General features: G+C 35.8%; 1 protein-coding gene across 5 annotated transcripts in view; it reads left to right on the top strand.

The window, feature by feature from the left end:
- Positions 1–18,387, top strand: part of DNM1L (dynamin 1L) — a 36,571-nt gene extending 18,184 nt beyond the window's left edge. For 2 of the 5 annotated variants that reach the window (XM_031589817.2, XM_031589820.2), the window contains 15 exons: positions 30–116; positions 543–705; positions 2,215–2,335; positions 2,947–3,078; positions 3,370–3,576; positions 3,773–3,893; positions 5,129–5,284; positions 5,398–5,487; positions 6,174–6,266; positions 7,687–7,743; positions 8,857–8,934; positions 11,126–11,293; positions 11,937–12,046; positions 13,958–14,117; positions 15,368–16,468. In XM_031589817.2, the coding sequence (XP_031445677.1) occupies positions 30–116; positions 543–705; positions 2,215–2,335; positions 2,947–3,078; positions 3,370–3,576; positions 3,773–3,893; positions 5,129–5,284; positions 5,398–5,487; positions 6,174–6,266; positions 7,687–7,743; positions 8,857–8,934; positions 11,126–11,293; positions 11,937–12,046; positions 13,958–14,117; positions 15,368–15,424 (1,800 nt within the window). In that variant the 3' untranslated portion in view covers positions 15,425–16,468. Of the gene's footprint in view, positions 1–29; positions 117–542; positions 706–2,214; positions 2,336–2,946; positions 3,079–3,369; positions 3,577–3,772; positions 3,894–5,128; positions 5,285–5,397; positions 5,488–6,173; positions 6,267–7,686; positions 7,744–8,856; positions 8,935–11,125; positions 11,294–11,936; positions 12,047–13,957; positions 14,118–15,367; positions 16,469–17,145 lie in introns of those variants that run through there. The other 3 variants (XM_031589818.2, XM_031589821.2, XR_016468513.1) reach the window with 2 other exon arrangements.
- Positions 18,388–20,396: the final 2,009 nt, after the last annotated feature.

The raw sequence follows: 20,396 nt of genomic DNA, 5'->3' as shown, positions 1-20,396 counted from the left end.
ACTTTACTGTATTATGAATACATTTCTAGGGTATCAGTCCTGAACCAATTCATCTTAAGATTTTTTCGTCTAATGTTGTGAATCTGACTCTTGTGGATTTACCAGGAATGACAAAGGTAAGATATGAAATGCTCTCCTTCTGAAAGCACTGTGTTTTGAAACAAGGAGCTTATGTTCAATCTTAAGTATTATTTTGTATTGTTAGATTAGTGTTTCAGTTCTTAAAAGTTGTTTACATTTTTCTTCAGATAAAGTAGTTGGCTATATATATTTGAGATATCACCATCTTCTGGCGTTGGATTTAGGTTTCTGGTGCTATACACTGTTATAGTGGCCTTTTTTCATTCTTTTCATTCTTTTTCTTCTTTTTTCCTTTCTTTTCTTCTCTCTTTTCTTTTCCTCTTTCTCTCACTTTCCTCTTTCTTTTCCCCCCAAGGGAAAGGGAAGAGCTGAAAACTTTGTTACAGTGTTCAGTTAGTGGTCTAACATGGAAATAAATGTGCGGTTTTGAGTAGTTCTGCACTATATTTTTTTTCTCCTAGGTGCCTGTTGGTGATCAGCCCAAGGATATCGAACTTCAAATAAGAGAACTAATCCTTCAATTCATCAGCAACCCAAATTCAATTATTCTGGCAGTCACGGCAGCTAACACAGACATGGCCACTTCAGAAGCACTCAAAATTGCACGGGAAGTGGATCCAGATGGTAAGCAGCAAGAAAAACTAGATCTTGTAATTCAGCTTCAGCTTTATGTTAGGATTTAATTAAAAAACAAAGAAACAAAAAACAAAACAGAAGTTGTTTGAGCAAAAAGAAGTTACTTAATTTCCTGGAAAATACAATTATTATATTTGCTTAAAAATTTCCAGTTTCAGTCTGCAATTCAGAAAATATTGTGATTAATTGGTATCTTAAGAGCTTTCTGACTTAGAAACAGATCAGAAGACTATTTTAATAGTCCTACAAGTCACATCTGTTTTCAGAGCAACAAAATAGCATTACAGAATATTAGTGGTTTTGAGATTTTTAGTAGTTTAATCTGTCAGGATGACTTCATACTTTATTGTCAAATATTTTCTCTTTTATAAGAGAAAATACGTCATCCTGCAGCAGTAATTATCTGTTTAGATGTTACTTCAGTGACTTTTGGTAAGAATACAATTAATATGTCTTCTTAGTATCCATTTTAGTGTTCCACATTTGTATGACAGAACTGACTGCTTTGTTTTAATCTAAAAAGGATAACTTTTATATTTGAAACAAAGCTGAAGCTGCTATTTACTAATAAATGGTACTATGTAATTTGAAGGACTATGAAAGTGTATACTCTGAGCATAGGTATATTGAAATTAGGGACAAATTTTGTGTTGGTATGCTTTCCCATCAGATTCTTCTCATAGCAGTAGTATTTCTTACTTGCTTTCAAACTATAAGTCTTCTCTGTGTCCACAGCTTTGAGGGAGAATCTCTTCCCTTGGTTTTCTCTTTAGTCAGGTTGTCCTGGTTCCAGCTAGCAGAGCTTTTCCTTTTCATTTACTCCTGTAAAAGTGACCAGCTGTGTTTTTTGGATCACTTCCCAAAATTCTAAACTTTAAAGGTCTGGAGTTTCAGGTTGTGTTGCAGGCTTTGTTTTCACTCAGAAAGCATTAAGTTACATATCTGACAAAAATCTGTTTCATTAATCTCATGCGGCTTCTTCAGACTCTTGGTACTTCTGGCAATGTGTTTGATGCACAATGCCTGAAGTGGTCCTGTTACCTCCCCTGGCAGCTTCTCCAGTAGTAGGGGTGCTTCAAAAATAGTTTCATTATGTGAATTGCCATGATGTGTAGTGTTACATATATCCTAGAAATGTGTTCTGTTTGCTCACACTTGCAAGTCCCCAGCCTGTTTACCTTAGTCTTCTCCATAAATGCTTAATAGCAACCAACGTACTATGCAAGAATATTTATTACATTTAGCAATTATATAATTTCAAACTGCATGTTTCCTGAATCTTTAACCACTTATGCATGGGGAGCAATACATGCTAAATAGTTATTTATCTACACTTTTGTTAATAAGAGGCTCCAGGTAGGTGAGCACCACACATTCTTGTGCTGGTCTCTGCTGGTTTGATCTATTACATTTTATGCAATTGTATGAGGAACTTTTGTGCATGCTGAGCTTTGATGAAGACAAAACATCCCTATGAGTGAGTTGTCCTTTTGATAGGTCGAAGAACCCTTGCTGTTATCACAAAGCTGGATCTCATGGATGCGGGCACTGATGCTATGGATGTGCTCATGGGAAGAGTGATTCCAGTAAAACTTGGCATCATTGGAGTAGTGAACAGGTCTGTCTGGGCACATTTACACTATTTTTGACTTGTTTAGCCATGAGTATGAATTTAAGAGTAACGTGACTTGACATTGAAATAAGCAACCAACAAGCCTGTTGCTTACTTTTCAAAAATCTGTTGTTCTTCCCGTCAACCAACTGCTAATTTAGAAGAAATGTCTTTATTCCTTTCTAGAAGAACTGTAGTGTTATTTTTTTCCCCCCTATTGATTTTTTTTTTTTTTTTTTAGCTTGGGGACGTTTCTGATCAGTTGTTCACATTATTGCTAATTCAGCTCTGATAGCTATTACATATTAGGGCTAAGCTACTGCTAATAGCATAGTACTGGCTGTAGTATTTGTTTACTCTTATGTTTTGCATCAGCTAGGTCTAATCTCATAAAGTTTTTTGCTTAGTCCATGTATGATGCTACCTGTACTGATTTACTGTCTGTGCTCCACAGAATAATAGAGGAACCCCTTCTTTATTATCCAAGCAATAGGAACAATTGTCTTTTTTGTTGTCTAAAGCAAAACTTTGCTGTTCAGTTGTCCTGTCAGGCAAAAAAGAAGTGTGAATTGTTTTTTGCATGTTAACTAGCTTGAAATTATGTCTTTTAACTTCAGGAGTCAGCTGGATATTAACAATAAGAAGAGTGTAGCCGATTCTATTCGTGATGAATATGGTTTTCTTCAAAAGAAGTATCCCTCCCTAGCCAATCGAAATGGAACTAAGTATCTTGCTAGAACACTGAACAGGTATTATATTAAAAAAAAACAATTGTGTGTGCTTTTCAAGGTATGCTGAAATGTGGATTGATGTATGATATAGGTAATCATTTGTATTTGCCTTTCCTTTTTACTTTGGTGCTGTACAGTGAAACAATAAGGAAAGCTCTGTTTGGTTCCAAATTCGATTTCTGAATTTACTGTAATTTTCCTCAGCAAATGTTTTCCTTTGTTGGTTATTTTCTGTCTCATTTCTCTTTTGATAGAGATGATAACACTGAAATTCCTTCCCTCTCATGAAGGTCTGTTTTTTATTTTTAGACTCCTCATGCATCATATCAGGGACTGCTTGCCAGAACTGAAAACCAGGATCAATGTTTTAGCTGCTCAGTACCAGTCTCTGCTTAACAGCTATGGGGAACCTGTTGAGGACAAAAGTGCCACTTTATTGCAGCTTATTACCAAATTTGCTACAGAATATTGCAATACTATTGAAGGAACAGCAAAATACATAGAGACTTCTGAGCTGTGAGTACTAAATGGTTTTCTGGAATTTTGACTATGTGTTTAGATTAAGCCTGTAGCTCTTGCTGACTTATGTAGGCAATAGTAATACACTAGAGCATAATATAGTAAAAAATGAATAAATGTAAGTAATCATTAAAAAGTTCATAATGAGAGCTTTTTTTCTTCTTTACTAATTTCAGTTACTTTGTTGTTTCAGATGTGGTGGAGCCAGAATCTGTTACATCTTTCACGAGACCTTTGGACGAACCTTAGAATCTGTTGACCCTCTAGGTGGCCTTAACACAATTGATATCCTGACTGCCATTAGAAATGCTACTGTGAGTGTTACTCTGTTTTTCTAAGTGCTGTTCCTGTATATATTGGATTCAAAATAAGATGTCAACTAATTCATGCTGCTTGAGGACCGTGAATTAATAACAGTTGAATGAGTTTGCGTGGATACGATGAATCCTCCTTTTTTGTTATTTCAAGAGAAAAATACAACATTCAGATTTGCAGCCTTTATCAGATATGGAATCAGTTTAAGCAAAGTGCTTGCTTGTTTCTGTTGTGAATAGGCTGAAATTAAGCTTAGGCCCAACTTTGGCAACCCAGTGCTGTTATTTGTATGGGAAAGTGTGATGAAGGACTGCTTGGCATTTGTTTTGCATGAAGCATTCCGTGTTAGCTATGAAGACTCAGTGCATGATCTGCAGGCTAGGACATGTTCAGATGTTTTCATTTTCTATAATGGATGTGATTCTTTAGTAGTTTAGTATTTACGTGATTGATTTTGTTGTGAATGTGGGAATTGATGTTGCTAAGAATTCACTGTAAGTTTACTTTTAAATGTTGCAGTACAAGGAATGCTCACTCCTTAGACCTTGACAGAACAAACAATTCAGCTTTTGTATTGAGTTCTGATTGGTGCAGTCAGACGGATCTTTCTGTGGTCAGTAATTATTGAGACTTGGAATACATCAGATACTTGCAGCAATGAAATGTGTGCATGCTGTTGTCCGTCTGTAAATCTAACACAGGATTTAGTGGCTGATAAATTGTACTGATCTGCAAGGTCAGTGTTTGGGATAATTTAATTTATGACACAGTGACACTGTACCCAAGTATATTTAACAGCAAACCCAGCTGTCATTCAGTGAGAATTGTATGGCTCCTAAATAGTGGTACCTTCTGTCTGCTGAAAATTAGGAAGAGAATGTTTTAGTCTTTCTTATAAATTTTATTTAAACTTGCATCCATAAACCTGAAAATAATTATTCATGGTTATAAGATTAGGTACAAATGCTCAAGATTTGACAAGGGTCCTGGTTAATCATTACTTAACACTGAATCAGTCTTAAAGGCATTTTCTGTATTTCTTTAGTCTGTAAATCTTTTTTATATTTCAGTATTCTAATAACAGGTGCTCTTACATTGGCAAGGCCTGTTCTGAGCATTTTTCTGGGTGTGAACACCGTGACCTGATTTGTTATGGGCTTCACCAGAAACTCCTGAATATAAATACCTTGTTTCAGTATACAATTTCACAACTTTTACTGTCCTTTTAAACTAGGGTCCCCGTCCTGCCTTGTTTGTTCCTGAAGTTTCATTTGAATTGCTGGTTAAAAGGCAAATCAAACGTTTAGAAGAGCCCAGCCTTCGCTGTGTGGAGCTGGTTCATGAAGAAATGCAAAGAATTATACAACATTGTAGTAATTACAGTACACAGGTAAAAATAATGCGTTTGAATTGTGTTCTCAGTTATTGGGCATTTCCCACCCTTCATTCCCTCCCCAACCCCCCAAAAACCCCAATGTCTTATCAGTAAATGTTTGTTTTTAGGAGTTACTGAGGTTTCCCAAGTTACACGATGCCATAGTTGAAGTAGTAACCTGTCTTCTGCGTAGAAGGCTTCCTGTCACAAATGAAATGGTAATTTTTCATGTTTTATAATGCTGCTGGAAAAAGTATGTGTTTTCTGGACTTTTCTTTGATGCTTCTGTCTGTTTCGTAATGTCTGGAACCCAAATTTTTAAAAGAATCACAACTCATAATGGTGAACTATTTAATAGCTACGTTGTTTAAAGCTTGTACTATAGAAGAAGATAGATAAAAAACAAAAAGATGATGGTAGGGTTATGTTTCATTTTTTCAAGAAGGTCAAGGTAAAAAAAAAATTCTGTCTTTGGGTAAATGTTCTGATATCCTAGTATCTTTTGTGCTTGCTTATTGGAGATAAAGATACTTTGTACATATGTGTGTATGCTTGATGTGAAAAGCAAACGAAAGTCTTAAGTGCAATGTTTCTCACTGTGGCTTGTGACTATATTGTTTACACTCCTTAAATTGCTGAGCTTGTTTATTTCTTGCTGGAGGGTGGGTAGCTTAATAAAGCTAACAAGTCAAACTGATACATGTTTCAAAAAAAGCTGAATATCTGAATGTATTGCAGTGATAGACTGAATTCCTTTCTTGCTGTCTTTGGGACAGTAAGAAAAGTCTTTGGCTAAGGACAGTTACAATGTATTGTGGTCTAGGCAATTAAACTAGCAGTGTAGGTCACTTTTCTTTGCTACCATTAGACTTGCTGAATTTCTGTGAATGTCATTTCATTGCAGGTTCACAATTTAGTGGCTATTGAGTTAGCCTATATCAATACCAAACATCCAGATTTTGCTGATGCCTGTGGGTTAATGAATAACAACATAGAGGTAAGAAAATACATCTTCATCAAAAATAAGTTCAATACGCTTAGTGAAGAGTGGACAAGTAGAAGGATTTTCTATGATCATGGGTTATATCTTGCTTCAATCTGTCTTATCTTTTGACTTTTCAAATGAGAATCTAAATAACTAGTGACAGAACAGACTTGTCAGTTTTTCTGTGAAGTGTAGTTGAATATTTTGAAGTATGGTGTACACTTACTTTGTGATCAGTTGATGTATTAGATTTGTACTGCATATTACGTTCAGAACCAGTGGTTGATATTTTACTGAAAACAGTTCTGCTTCTGTGTCTTTCTGAAAAACAAGATAGGCATCAGAGAAGTGGCTATTAAATGAAAATTTTGGAAGAGAGACTTTAAAAAAATATAGTTTTACTCTTACAATTTCTGTAGCCTTTCTGTTTTGCACACTCAATTTTGATCGGTAATCTCTGTTGCTATCATAATCCTATAGAAGCAGTTGCAGAAGCAGTTGCTGTACAAGTGGTATATGGAATTCTTTCTCAAAGTCCTATTTTCATTGCAGTATTTCATCCATCTGCCTGACAGCTTGCTAATATTCTTGTGTTCACTTGTTAATCCAACACATTTTTTCATAGTTACGTTCTTTTTAAAATGCTTATATTGTCATTTCTGCTTGCTAGTTCTAACCTCTTGCTTTCTATTATATATTTTGTATTGACTGGTTATGCAATTGATTGAAGAGCAGTCTACCAAGGTAAATTCTAGTTCAGGTACAATGTCTGCACAAACTGCTGTGAGTATGAGAATTAGGACTCTGTCAAGTTGAACATAGGAAATTATTGTTTTATTGTGTGTTACCTAAATTAGTTCTTTTTCCAACGTCTTCCTGAACAGGACATTGAACATTTTGAAGAAACAGAACATGTAAAATATCTTGTATTTATTCAGTGGAGAATCAATTACTAATTTCAAGAAAAAACAGATTTTAGTTTGATCATGTCGCTTCAAATTCTGTTTTGTTGTGAAGTCAATGTTTCCTTTTGGGCTAATCAGAATAAACTATGCTGGATGTGAAATCAAATCCTTCTGGATTATTCTGAAGATTTAATGCTTATTGAGGGTCATAAGGAATCTATGCTGAGCCAAACCGCTTAGCTCTGGTCCTGTTTTTTAAAGGCTCTGGTCTTGATTATGAAGACTGTTGCAAAAAGTTTTGCAGACGCTTTTTATGTTGAAAATTTACTTTTAACCTGATAATCGGAATAGTTTCATCCAAAGAATTGAGGCTTTTATAGGATCGTAGTATAGTTACAAAGCATTAGCTGAAATTAAAGTATTAGTGTTTGTCTTTAAAATGTGAAGTCATCTGTAACATATGAATGTTGGATGTGTATTGAGACAGAGCGATGCATAATTGAAGTCTTGCTGGATTATTTTTAAAGGAACAACGGCGTAACAGGTTAGCCCGGGAATTGCCTTCTTCTGTGCCACGAGACAAGGTGAGTAAATGTTGATTTTTGTTTATTTTCAGTGTAATGCAGTCTCCTTCGATCTAATCTAAATGCTGGAAGCTTTGATGTGCAGCCCTAGTAACACGCTGGGAAGCTTCCAAGTATTGACTTTTTTTCTTTTGATTTCCTGAGATTGAAGTAGAATGCTTTTTCTTCTTCCAAAGATGCAGATTTTGTGGGTTTTAAATCAAGGGTTTTTGAGGACTTACCTATAAATCTATATTAATGTTACACACATTACTTGAGTGTCATTTCAGATGAGGCTTAAAATATTCGCAGATAGTAAAGATGAAGTCAGAACATGTATGCTTATATTTAGGGCTGTGACACTGATATCAAAAGATAAACAACTGATTTAAAATATTTATTGTGTCAGCACAGTGACTTGTTTTTTAAAGTCACTCTTAAGACTGCAATTTTAGTGCAGCCTTGTGTTCTTTGGGAGCAGATAGAGGAGATAAAGTTGTTAGTTGATTGTCATAATCCAGTTCTGTGCAATCTTTGGAGCTTGGATACCAAGCATCATGAAAATGTTGCCTTGTGGAAATGAAAAGTCTGACAATCAGGATTTCAGGCAGTTGTGTGTTTAGTATTATGTGAAGTATTTTAAATTTGATTGCACAGAATGTGGTTTAAGCTTATCATTATAATAAGTGTTCGTACAGCAGATAGAAATCAGTTCTTTAAATTCCTTAGCTTAATAAGTATGATGAAGTCTCAGAGCAGACTTCAGTATTACTGCCTCTAGTCTGTAGAAGGCAGCTGATGGATTAAAAAAGAACTTAGACACATTCTGTCTAGAAATTGCTTTCAGTACTGTTCGTTCTTTTAGTTGATTTCATATTTAAATTATCAGTGTAGGAGCTGAAATTGAAGGACAAGATAAACCAGCAGTCCCTTACCTGTCTTGAACATGCTTTTTTCTCCATTTATATTACTGTGTTGCTTGCAAATCCAAATTATTTTCTTTTCTGGATTAAAAAAAACCCCAACACATAAATATATATATTAGAAGCTAAAAATGCATGAATTTGCTAGGTAGATTTGGTGGTCTTCAGTTGAATTTTTTTTTTCCCTGCATTTTTTTTTTACCTTCTTTAGTCTACTAAAGCTCCAGGTGCATTGCCACCTGCTTCCCAGGAGACTGTTACTGCTGCTTCTGCTGAGGCTGATGGCAAGGTCTGTCTTGATTTTTCTTATAAGCACTGCATGCCAATTGATGTTGTGGTGCACTTCAGGTACTACAGGAAGCAGTCTGTGTTTAGTGCTCTGTCCCTAATAACAAGATGGGTGTAGACTACATCACATTTCACGACTTTAGTATGCACAACAATGGGTAAAGATGTGCAACTAGTTGGCAAAGCCACTGCTTTCTGTTTAAACTCTTGGTTGTAATATGTTGTTGTCAATTGTTTGGTGCAATGGTACTGTAATCCAAGTTTTTCAGCATGGTTGTTAAACTGCATGTTTTTGATGTGTTGACAGTTAAAGAAGAACAGAAGATAAACTAAAAATGTGAGTTTCCTGCTTTCTGCAGGGAATCCTTACAGGCTTTGTTAGCACTTGAGCCCCCTTGTTGTCTGACCTTAACTGTTCACTTCTATGTGTGAAATGTATTCTGCAGTGGCTTTTTGCACTTCAGACCTGTTGCCATGTAAAATAACAGCTCAGTGCTGTAAAGACTTCCTTGCTAATTGCTTTCATTGGAGTGAAATGGAAAGATGGAGTGTCACAAATTTGTGTAGTAGGAGTAACTAAGGAGACTCAGGCTTTTTGCTTTGCTGTGTATTTATGTTCTGCTTCTAGTGCAAAGCTGTCATTTCTGTCCTCAGCAAAGTGGTTTAAAGTCAAAATCTATTCATCAGTAGAACTTTAACTATGATTTTGGTCAAAGTTTTATTGGTTCTGATATGCTGCCAACAACTAAAAACAAATCAGGATCTACAATGAAGATATTGTTGTGACTTCAGAAGTTGCAGGAAACTGCCAAATTTGGTTTGTGTTTCCCACAAAGCTTGTTCTTTATTAAGTGATGTATACTCTGGTGCTCAGTTTCTTATGAAAGAATGTAGCTTTCTGAAACTGCTTTGGAGATAAAGCATGCTCCACAGTAATACTGGATGGGAGAGGTACAGGGATTTTTGCCACTTTAAATAGCTGTTCTAAAATCAGACAAAAGTAATGGAGCTTTCCTTATCAATAGCTATCTGTTATTAATAGAGGTTCATTTGAATTCTTATAATCTATTTTGTATTTCTCTGAAGAGCAGTGCAATTTGCTTACGACCACTTATGTGCACATTTCAGTTGGGTTTCTTCCTCACATGTACTCCATTTGCCATTCCCTCTTTAGACCTAAGATCAGCCTCTAGGGGTGATTTAGTTGTAAACACAATAGATGGTTCAACCTCAATTCCTCCTATTTCTGAAGGAAAATGTAAGTAGTAAGTTCAGAGCCTTTCATGACCAGCACTGAGATTACACTGTTGTTTTTTTTTACTGTATGTAGTAAATAGAAAAGCTGCTATACTTATGGGAAGGTACAAAACAAAAATGAACACTGTTCCACGTCAAAATAATTTCTTTTTTCTTTTAATACTGATTTTATGTGTACAATCTACTAATATTTTTGTCCCATGTTTTCTAATATGTAAGAGCTGGGTATTACATCCTCTTCTCAGAAGAACAAAGTCATTCTTTCCCTGGAATGGAAACTTTACTTCTCAGACAGTGCTATCTTTGCTTCCAGAAGATGGAGACTTTTCTTTTTTTTTGTTTGGTACCGAAAAGCCTTCTGTAACACGAGGTCTGGCCCCACAAATACATTCATAGCTTTGGTACCTGGAAACATAAACATGCATATATTTCACTTATTTCATGAGCTACTATTGTAAAGAACTTTGGTTTCTATTCAAAGACTTTAAATACACTGAGATCTTTCAAGACCTTGTGGTGAATCTTGAATCTTAATATGTGTTTTCTGAATGATCCTGATATTGTAGGCTATATTACTCTAAGGATATGTGGTAAAAGCCAGTAGATCTAGAAAGATCTAGAAGTGATCTGTAAATGGTGAAGCTTGTTTGTGCAAGGGATTTCATACCATTACTAGGAAGAATGCAAGTTTAAAAGGCTTTCATTTTACTGATATTTTACTCTCATTAATGGATTGCAAGAATCCTTCTAATTGGTTTCCCACAGGGAAAACAAAAGTGGGGGCTGAGAAGAGCAGAATATAGAAATAAAAATACATACATGAAAATCCTTTATTGATTCTTTCTTACCTGTAGCTTACTAATAACAAATTTGATCTTGTTTGTAGTGCTCAAGTTTTAACTCTGACGTTTTTCTCTGATGTGTTGTTTGTGCAGGCTGCTGCTGGAGCAGGAGATGTATCTCAGGAGTCTGGAACGGGCAATTGGAGAGGAATGCTGAAAACCTCAAAAGCAGAGGAGGGATCAGCAGAGGAAAAATCAAAACCTGCTGCAGCTCTTCCTGCTAGTCCTCAAAAAGGACATGCTGTAAACCTTTTAGATGTGGTGAGTGTGATGGAAAGACGCATACTTCCTCTTCGCAGTTAAGGCTCAGGAAATAAAATATATGAATTCTGTGTTGTGATTTTGCTGCTAATATGTATCTTCATGAATAATGACCACTATAGAAACAGGGAGCTCTGGCCCCTCTCTTTTCCCTTTGTCAACCTTTCTAGTTTCAGTCTACAATTTGGGACAATTGGCTTTCCTTCATGGAAATTTCAATTTCTATGAAGTGAAATCCTTTTCTAGATCACTTCTAAAGAAGAAGCAAATCTCAGCTCATCTCAGTTCAACTGCCTGTTCATTTTTGCTGAAGTTGGCATTTTTCATACCAGAGGAAAATTTAATGATTTAAATGAAAATAAAAAAAAACATAGATGAAGATTCTTAAAATCTTGGCAGAACTTACTTCCTTTAGTGAGCTTTAAAAACTAAATTGTCTGGTGCCATCTGACCTTTCAGTTTCAGAGATCTGGATTTTGACGTCTCTAGGTCAATAGTAGAGTAATGTTGCGAGACAGATTATGTGTATCAAATTATCAGACTAAAAGGGCAATAGTTTGTTTTGGTCTCCCCCAGTGTGAGTTTTATTTATCTATACAAATAAGCAGAATTTAACATGAGTTTGTTTTTTTTTTTTACATAGCCTGTACCCGTTGCACGTAAACTTTCTGCCCGTGAGCAGCGAGATTGTGAAGTGATTGAACGACTCATTAAATCTTATTTCCTTATTGTCAGAAAGAATATTCAGGACAGGTAAAACAAAACCTAGATGTGTTTAAGCCATACAAATGTTGTGATATCTCAAGTGTCATATATATAATCTTGCTTTTTTATAAAACTTATTCCTCACAGAATTAAGAAGGCTGAAGTAGTACTTATTTTTTTCTAACAGTTTTAATTCTCTATTACATTGATGATGAGGTTCAGTGTAATTCAGGTGGATGATTTTCAGCAAATAACTGGAATAAACTCTGGGTGTTACGTAGCCATGGCAGAACTTAGCTTTGTTGTTCTTTTTGTTTCAAACAGGGACTGCTGTGGCTAACCCTTTACATTCTTTGCCGTAAATATGCAGCAAAAATGCTATCCCAAGTATTGCAAATTTGATGCATTAAAACATCCTGACCTACTTCAGAAATATTTTTAAGAAATATATTTTGAAGATTGTACTCATGTCCATCCCACATCGCACTTGGAAGCTGATTCATTCTCTTATTTGGAAGATTCAGAGCTGTGCTGGGATAGATACCAGTTTTGCTTTCACTCTTAGCCAGGCGACTCCCAAAATATTTTAGACTTCTTAAGTTGTTCTTTTAATAGAATTTGAAATGCATCGACTTGAAAAGAGGATGTAGAATTAATTATTTTACTGTTAATAGACCTATGTGGTCTCATCATGAATTCCCAGAAGTCACTCCACAGCTGAGCAGTAAAGAACCTTAAAGCAGTAGAGCAGAGTGGGGAAAATTCCCAACCAAATGTGGGAATATGATTCCAAAAGTTGAGATGTGTTGGATGAATCTGGGTTCACCTTGGAACTAACTGTTCAGACTTGCATGACACTTTGAACTAAGTGCATTCTTTTGAGCAAAACCTTTTGATCTGCCCGGATAATGGTTTTGATTTGAATTTAGCACTGTGGGCACATGAGATCACATGGAATTACTGCTCAGTGAGTCAGTACTGACTGTATGTCAGATCCCCTTCTATCTAGTTGTAAAATATTACTTACAGTGTTGCATCAACAAAATGGTTGTTTAAACTGTTATTTTTTATTTATCAGTTGGGAAGGACGATTGATATTTTCATTGTCAGCTGCTGCTATTCTGATGAAATAACCCAAGGGGCAGTAATTTGACTTTTGATCCTCCATTCATATCTTTAGATTCTGGTACTGTTCTATTATAGTGATTTTATTTCCACTTTTTCAGAAAAGTATTCCTACACATACCTTAAGTTCCCAAGAAGATCAGGTTCCAGTAGTTTCAGTACTTTATTCATTTTTTCCCAGGAATTTTAGCAGCATGGAAATTGGAGCTAAAACCATGGTTTCATTGGGGGGTATTGTAGCCTAACACAGAACTGAAAAATGTTGCTTTACAGATTCTGTAGCCTTTTTCTGAAGGATTGTTCTTGAATTGCATTGATTGCAGCTTGCTTCCATTCTAAACAACACATTTTGCACACTTCAAGTCCTTATGCTGTGTTGTCTTAATTTACATATTATTCAGACTGGTATTTGAACAGGGATCCTGCATTCAGTATTGGATTAAGATTTGAAATATCAATCCTTTCCTTGACTCTTTCCTTTTGAATTTGCACATAAGTTTGATTCTAGGGTGACACAACTTTTGTGTCGTGCCTAGCATAGTGGAGATTTGGTTTCTGGTCCTCTGTGGGGAAAAAAAGTAACTTATTTTTCATGTACTTTTTACACTATATATTTATGTTCTTTACAATACAGCCATCTTATGTGGAACACATTCATCTTTTAAATTGCACAAGACACTTTGTTTACTTGAGATAGAAAGCTTTTATATATATCAGTGGTAGATTCCTGGTAGTTTGAGCCAAGGTTCTGTTGCTGCTTGCTTATGTTGTGAATTCTTTGATGTAGGCCTGGTTTTATTATGTCCTGAAGAAACAATCTTTATGTGCTTGCAGTGTGCCAAAGGCAGTGATGCATTTTCTGGTGAACCACGTGAAAGACACTCTTCAGAGTGAGCTGGTGGGCCAGCTATATAAATCCTTGCTGTTGGATGACCTTCTGACGGAATCTGAAGACATGGCGCAGCGCAGAAAAGAGGCAGCTGACATGCTAAAGGTATTTAAGAAAGAAAAAAAGACAGAAAAAGATCAGGGCCTTATGGGAATAGTTGATGAAGCTGAAACCATGTAAATGGTAGATTTTGTTTCTGATTACTTGCTCTTATTTAACTTTGCTCTATTGTGTTCAGTAGTTCTTTTCTGGGAAATTGATTACAGTCTTTTAACTATTGTTCCCATCTTCACACAGCCTACAGGCCAGTGGCTAGTGGATCTAGAGTTCCTTATATATAAGCAGAGGAAATGTTGAGACTCAGTTATTGTGACCACCGTGTTCATCTGTATCAATGAATTTGGGACATACTGGTGTTTAAAAAAAAAACCTCCTCATTTCTTCATTATTTAGTTATTTGACTTATCAGTCTGCTACAGCTCCTTAGGATTGACCTATTTAGAAAAGAATGCCTCTCAGGTAACAGTGCAGCTTCACTAAAGAAGTAGCAAGAGGTGCTTCTCTCTTGTGAACAGCACAGTCTGTTCAAACAGTGCACGTTTGAGAGATCAGATGCCCTGTGATACTGCTTACCCAAGATGCCTGTAGCAAGTTTAGTCTTCGCAACTGTATGATAAAAGTACTTGAGTGAGGGGGGGAAGTGTCTTAAAAAAACTGACCAAACTCAACTCTGGATTTCTCCAGACTGTAATAATACTTCAGTTTTAATATTAGTTGATATTCTGACCTTAACCAAAACAGTTTACATTTCTGAAGTTTAGCAGGCTAGAGTGTAGAGGCTGCACCTAAATACAGAAGTAATAGAAGTGCAGTTTCCCCCTCTGTTTTATGGGGGATATTCAAAGCATTAAAATTGTGTATGGTGAAAAGACCTGCTCTTCTTGAGAATTTATGTATGTATATACACATATGAAACGTTAAGATAAGCATTTTACTGGGAACACTTGAGCATGTTAATGTTGCTCAGAACAGCAGTGAGTTCTTTTCGCTTATAACCAGAAATGCAATTTTAAAAGAACTCAATTCTCGTATCTGTAGAGAGGCAATTTAGTTGTACCTTTGCTAAAGTCTTAGCACTATCTTCTGTTTCGTAGTAGTTCTTGCTTGCATGATCTTTTGCAGATGCAAGGTTCCACAGTTGTTTATCAGTGCCCTTGCAGGTTATTACCACTAATGAAAACACTGGCTTCGATTTAAATACTAACATCACGCTTTCTGACTGCCATCCTTGCTTCCTTCAGAAGTCTTTTCAGAAATATCAATTAACTTTGGTGTTTTTGTTTCTCCGTGCACAGGCCTTGCAGCGAGCCAGTCAAATCATTGCAGAGATTCGAGAGACACATCTTTGGTGAAGACTGTACCAGCCACGCTATTTATATGCGTTGGAGGTTACACTGACTTCAAAATTGCTAGGCATGGTATACGGAGTAGAATTTTTATTTATGAACTCTTATCTGTGTACTGCAACTGTGTAAATCTGCTCATGTAAAGACAGTTGGTTTGATTTGCAAACAGAAAAATATGCTGTATTTTGCAAAATAAGTCGTATTTAATCCACATAATAAATGGCTCTAAATGTTTCCTTACCAGCTTTCTGGTGCAAATTAAAGCAGACCAAGTCTACTGTCTCAGTGACAGGCTCATTTGAACTTGGGGAAAAACACTGAAGTTCCAGTGCCTGACGTGCTAAACAGGTTGCCTGTGGTTAAGATGGACAGTGTAGTCTTGTGGCATAGTTTTAAGCTGCTTTTACAATAGAAGTTTAAATACTGTGAAGAGAAGAGAGCACCAAGTATTTTCTTTCATGACTATATTGCATGCACTATGACAGATGGAGGTGTCAATTTTATAGCACAGTAGAGATGTCTACCGTATTGCTACATGTGTGTCCCCATTTCTTTCCGAATGTTAAAAACTGCAGACAAAATATTGGACTTCATTTAATGGAGGAGTATCATGTTGGATGAATCAGCCTGGAGCTTGCGAACAAGTAACGGCCTACTGACAAGTGGGTGCCAAGTTGTTGATGTGCACTGGAGCTTGCGTAAAAATGGTGGGGGTTATAATCAGGTACAAGAACACCTTCCCCTTTCTCCCCCTTGGGACCAAGCCCCTGGACCATCCAATATTAAATTTGTTCTGGCACAACTGAAAAAAAAAATAAAAAATAAAAATGGATTTCAAAACTGTTGCGGGATAACAAGTGTTTTTTTCAAAAACAGAAAAAGTTGGCCAGGGAGAAGGGGATCCCCACAACTTACTACTGAACTTTGGAAGATAGGACAGTATGAAAGAAAGCCTGTGAGATTGGAATATTTATACTAGAGATCACAGTTGCTTTTAAGGAAAATTGTACTGTAAGTAGTTTTTTCTTTTTCTTTTCTTTTCTTTTTTTTTTTTTAAGGACAATCACATTAGGAAACCTTAAGTTGGAAGTTAAGTTGATGAGTTATTTTCTTCTGATTGTAATTCATGCAAACACTGTTCACACTAACCTTTAATGGGTAAGCATTTTAATTTTTATGAATTAAAAAAATTATTTAAATTCCAGCCACCACACTTGCATGTACTTTTCAAACAGATCTACTTTTTTGTATAAAGTAAAAAATGCGTACTGTGGTGTTGCTGATATTTTATCTTTAACACGACTTGCATGTGAAAAATGAGATATAGCTGTTAACAGCCATGGTCTTCTTTTAGTATGTTGGGCCAGTACCATCAGGTTTTTATTCCCCTATTCAGTTCCTCTCTCATTTCATCAATTAACAGAAACTGAATTCCTATTGTAAGCTGCTAAAGATTAAAAATTAAAAAACTATTAAGGTTTCAGTTTCCAACAAGATCTGTTTTAAAAATTTATTCTTTCACATAATAGTTTTGAGTTTGGCACCACTGTAAACACAAGGAGTTAAGTCTCACGTGCAATTCTTGTTATTTTATGCGTTATCCGAAGTAATTCACACAGGACACAGAAATGTAATCTGTATTTTTAAACAGCCTAAAAAGTCACGACATTTATGTTATGTATAATGAATATAAAGGAAGTAATTGTAACTTCTCACTTCTTATTCAGGGATGGTTGTTCTCAGATGTAAGAAATGCGATTGTAATGAAGTGCAAGCCACTTATCAAATGAATTTTAGCCAACAGTAAAAGCTTTGAAGAATTTGGTCAAAAGCATTACATTTGTAGTTGGAATTCCCTTGGCATCTCCTTCTCTTGTACTTTTGGCATCTAAGAAATGTTTTCAACAAAATAGAACTGTCCCTAAGTGAACATCTACCTATGTTTTAATTCCCAATGTCAATCAGCAGTCTGTTGTCAAGGGATATTCTGAATTACAAACTTTTCAAGTGCTACATAAAGCAGATGAGTTCTATTTATTTAAGAATGTCTTGCAAGTGATAACTGGCTCTGTAATGTCATGTGAAGTCTCCAAAGTGTTTATCTGTGGCTTTTTTTTTTTTTTTTGAAATGTTACAATTTTTTATTTTTTTGCTTTATAAACATTTTTAATTTGGTAATGTTTGAGTGCCAAGAAATGAACTTGTCAACCTCAATGCAAATCTTGAAAAATCCATGCTGTAACAGCCCTGTTATTAAATAAACAGATACTATACAAAATGAACGATCCCAGAAATAAAGTTTTGAACTTTTAGTTCAGGTGGCAGGACAAGTTTGGAGGATAGCTAAGAATACTTGTACAGCCTTAAGTTTGCAGTTGGCCTCCTGCAATTCATCATTTTTATTTCTTGTAACAGTTGCTGCAGTTATGTAAAGTAATAAAGTTGATAGGCATCTGGTGGCCATTAATTGTTTTCAAACAATGGATTGTCTGAAGCAGAACCAAGTGCTATTGTTGCTGCCACCGTTAGAAGAAATACTGGGCAAATTGGTAAGAAGTCTCACTAGATTAGATTATACATCTCTTACAGTCAACCTTACTTAATTTAAACCTGAAATATTTCTGTCATCAATGATCAACTTTCAGTTTAGTTAAGAAAAAAAAACCAACAACTTCTATCTTGTGAAACAATCACAGAGAGAACAACTTCTGTAGCCAAGTTTAGACTAGTAAATGTTTGACATTAATACCTGACCTGTGTGTGGTAGTACTGTAAATAAAACACAGTATCTGTGTGAAAACTCAATAAATTTTGTGAGTCTTTTAGTAGTCAGTTTTGAATTTCATTTGGTGGGTAAAGGGAGTGTCTGTCTGCTTCAAACTGTATTCTGAAGTAAAATGTAACAGAACTGAAGTGAAACTCATTTTTAACCTTTGTGGTACGGAGGACTACATATGAGAGATGCTAAATTGGACATACTGCAAACTCAGGTCCCTGCTTTATGGAACTGCAGAAGGGGAAAAAACTTACCAGTCTGCTGTTTCTGTTTCAAAATTGCATAATTGTGACTCTTTTTTTTTTCCCTTCAGTTAAGTCCTTCAGTTATGCAAGCAGACTACTAGCCAGTGTTTTCTGCAGATACCAAAGTTCTCAAATGCATGTTTTTTTTCACTTGTTGCCAGTCAAACTCTGCATTTGGAGGTGAGAGTTAGATGATTAATTCTTTGAAGTTATAAAAGAGTAGACCAACTGTGTATTGTTTTATGTCCAAATAGCTACATCTTTTTTAAACTGCTGGAGGTGTTTTTATGTTCAGATAGCTCCTTTTTTATTTGTTGCACGCCCTCTCACCTCCTACCTTGTTAACACCTTTATAAATGTAAGTAAGTGCTACTTGAAAGCAGCCACCATTTACTGCCGGCTGCCACAATATTCGAGTCCTTTGGTTTGTGTTGTCTCCTGCTGCTGAGCAAATGTGTTGATTTTTTTTTTTCTTTTCACATTGTTGTTTAAATCTCTGACCCCAAAATACTGCTTTTCTTCCTAGACTTGCAAATCGCACATTTGCACATGCAGTAAATACTTCAATAATCTATTTCCACTTGTTCACCTCTGAACGAGCTCTGTCTCTGAATGATCACCTGAACGTATCCGATTTGGGTATATTTTGGTATCTGAGGAATAAGAACAGCCCAAGAAAGAATACTGGGTTTTTAAGTTGTCTCTGATTTTTGGCCTAACTGTTGTACCACTCAGGTGCAAGAGCCTGTATAGGCTGTGCATGAAATGTAGTGGTTGCATCCAGCCGCCTCTTAGAAAGAATCAGGGAAGGGTTTGGATTGCTAGGAGCTGCTTAGGAAGAAGCACAGAATAAAGCTCTTGGAGTTGATGGATCTCGTTATAAATCTTGTATACACAGAATTTAACTTTTGCAATTTTGTATTTGTAAAACCAAATAAAATCCTTTTCATACTTGATGAAAGTGGGTGCTAATGCTTTAAAAATTAAATTGAAATTTAAGAATAGATGAGGATCTGTGGATACAAAGGGGAAAAAGGCAGGAAGAGGTGACTTAATCTACTCCTAGGAGTTCTATCTATCTGTAAGCAGAAAGTAGCTGTTAACTCTGATTTGTGTTTATTTGGAGGTTAATATGGGTGTGCACTGGTGTATTTTGTTCTCGGGTGCGTGTTTTTGTATTGCTGCAATGCTTCTGCCACGTAAGGAACAAGGTAAATGCAAAAACACAAAGTAGATCATCTTCTAGGAAAGCAAATTTTTAGAACTATTTGTTTAGCTTCTCTCTCTGCTCTTCTATCATTTTCCCATCAGAACTGTTTGGTTTTTTTCTTTGTATGTTTAGAATAGTTCTGATCATTATTGCAGCGTAAGGCAAAATTGCAAGAAACACAAACTGGTTTTGAGAACTGACAGCAGATGTAGGTTTTTTTTTTTCCTTTTCAAGGTAGGAATAACTTAAGTACTTTTTTGTCTTCATACAGCCATAGAATATACACAATATCATTATATACTGTTGTATATTACAGATAGTAAAATAATATATAGGATGTGGATATCTCATTAAGCAAGTGAGTGGGATCTCAGACTGAAAATAACACTATTAACTCCACATAGTGAAGCACCACCACGTTACAGCTTAATCTGAAAGACTGGTGTATAAGCAATGTTACCATAACTTGTTATTACTGAAATCTTGGTTGACAATGCAGATAAAACCACCACTGAGTTGATTAAGTACAAACAAAAAACACCACTCCCCTCCTCTGCTTTCCTGAAAGATAGAGAATATAGGGGTCCTTGAGAAGCATTAGAATTTTCTGTAGTTTGTTCCCAATTCTTACATATTAGATGGTTTTGAAGGAGAAACATAAGAGATGATGATTAAATACCACTATCTAGACAGCTGACTTTAGGGTCTCTCTCCTTGTAGCTGCTATGACTGTGAAACTGTAAGATG

Source organism: Phasianus colchicus, chromosome 1 (genome assembly GCF_987193195.1).
Source record: "Phasianus colchicus chromosome 1, bPhaCol1.hap1.1, whole genome shotgun sequence".
Classification (NCBI taxonomy): Eukaryota; Metazoa; Chordata; class Aves; order Galliformes; family Phasianidae; genus Phasianus; species Phasianus colchicus.
This window is presented reverse-complemented; position numbering and strand designations above follow the sequence as displayed.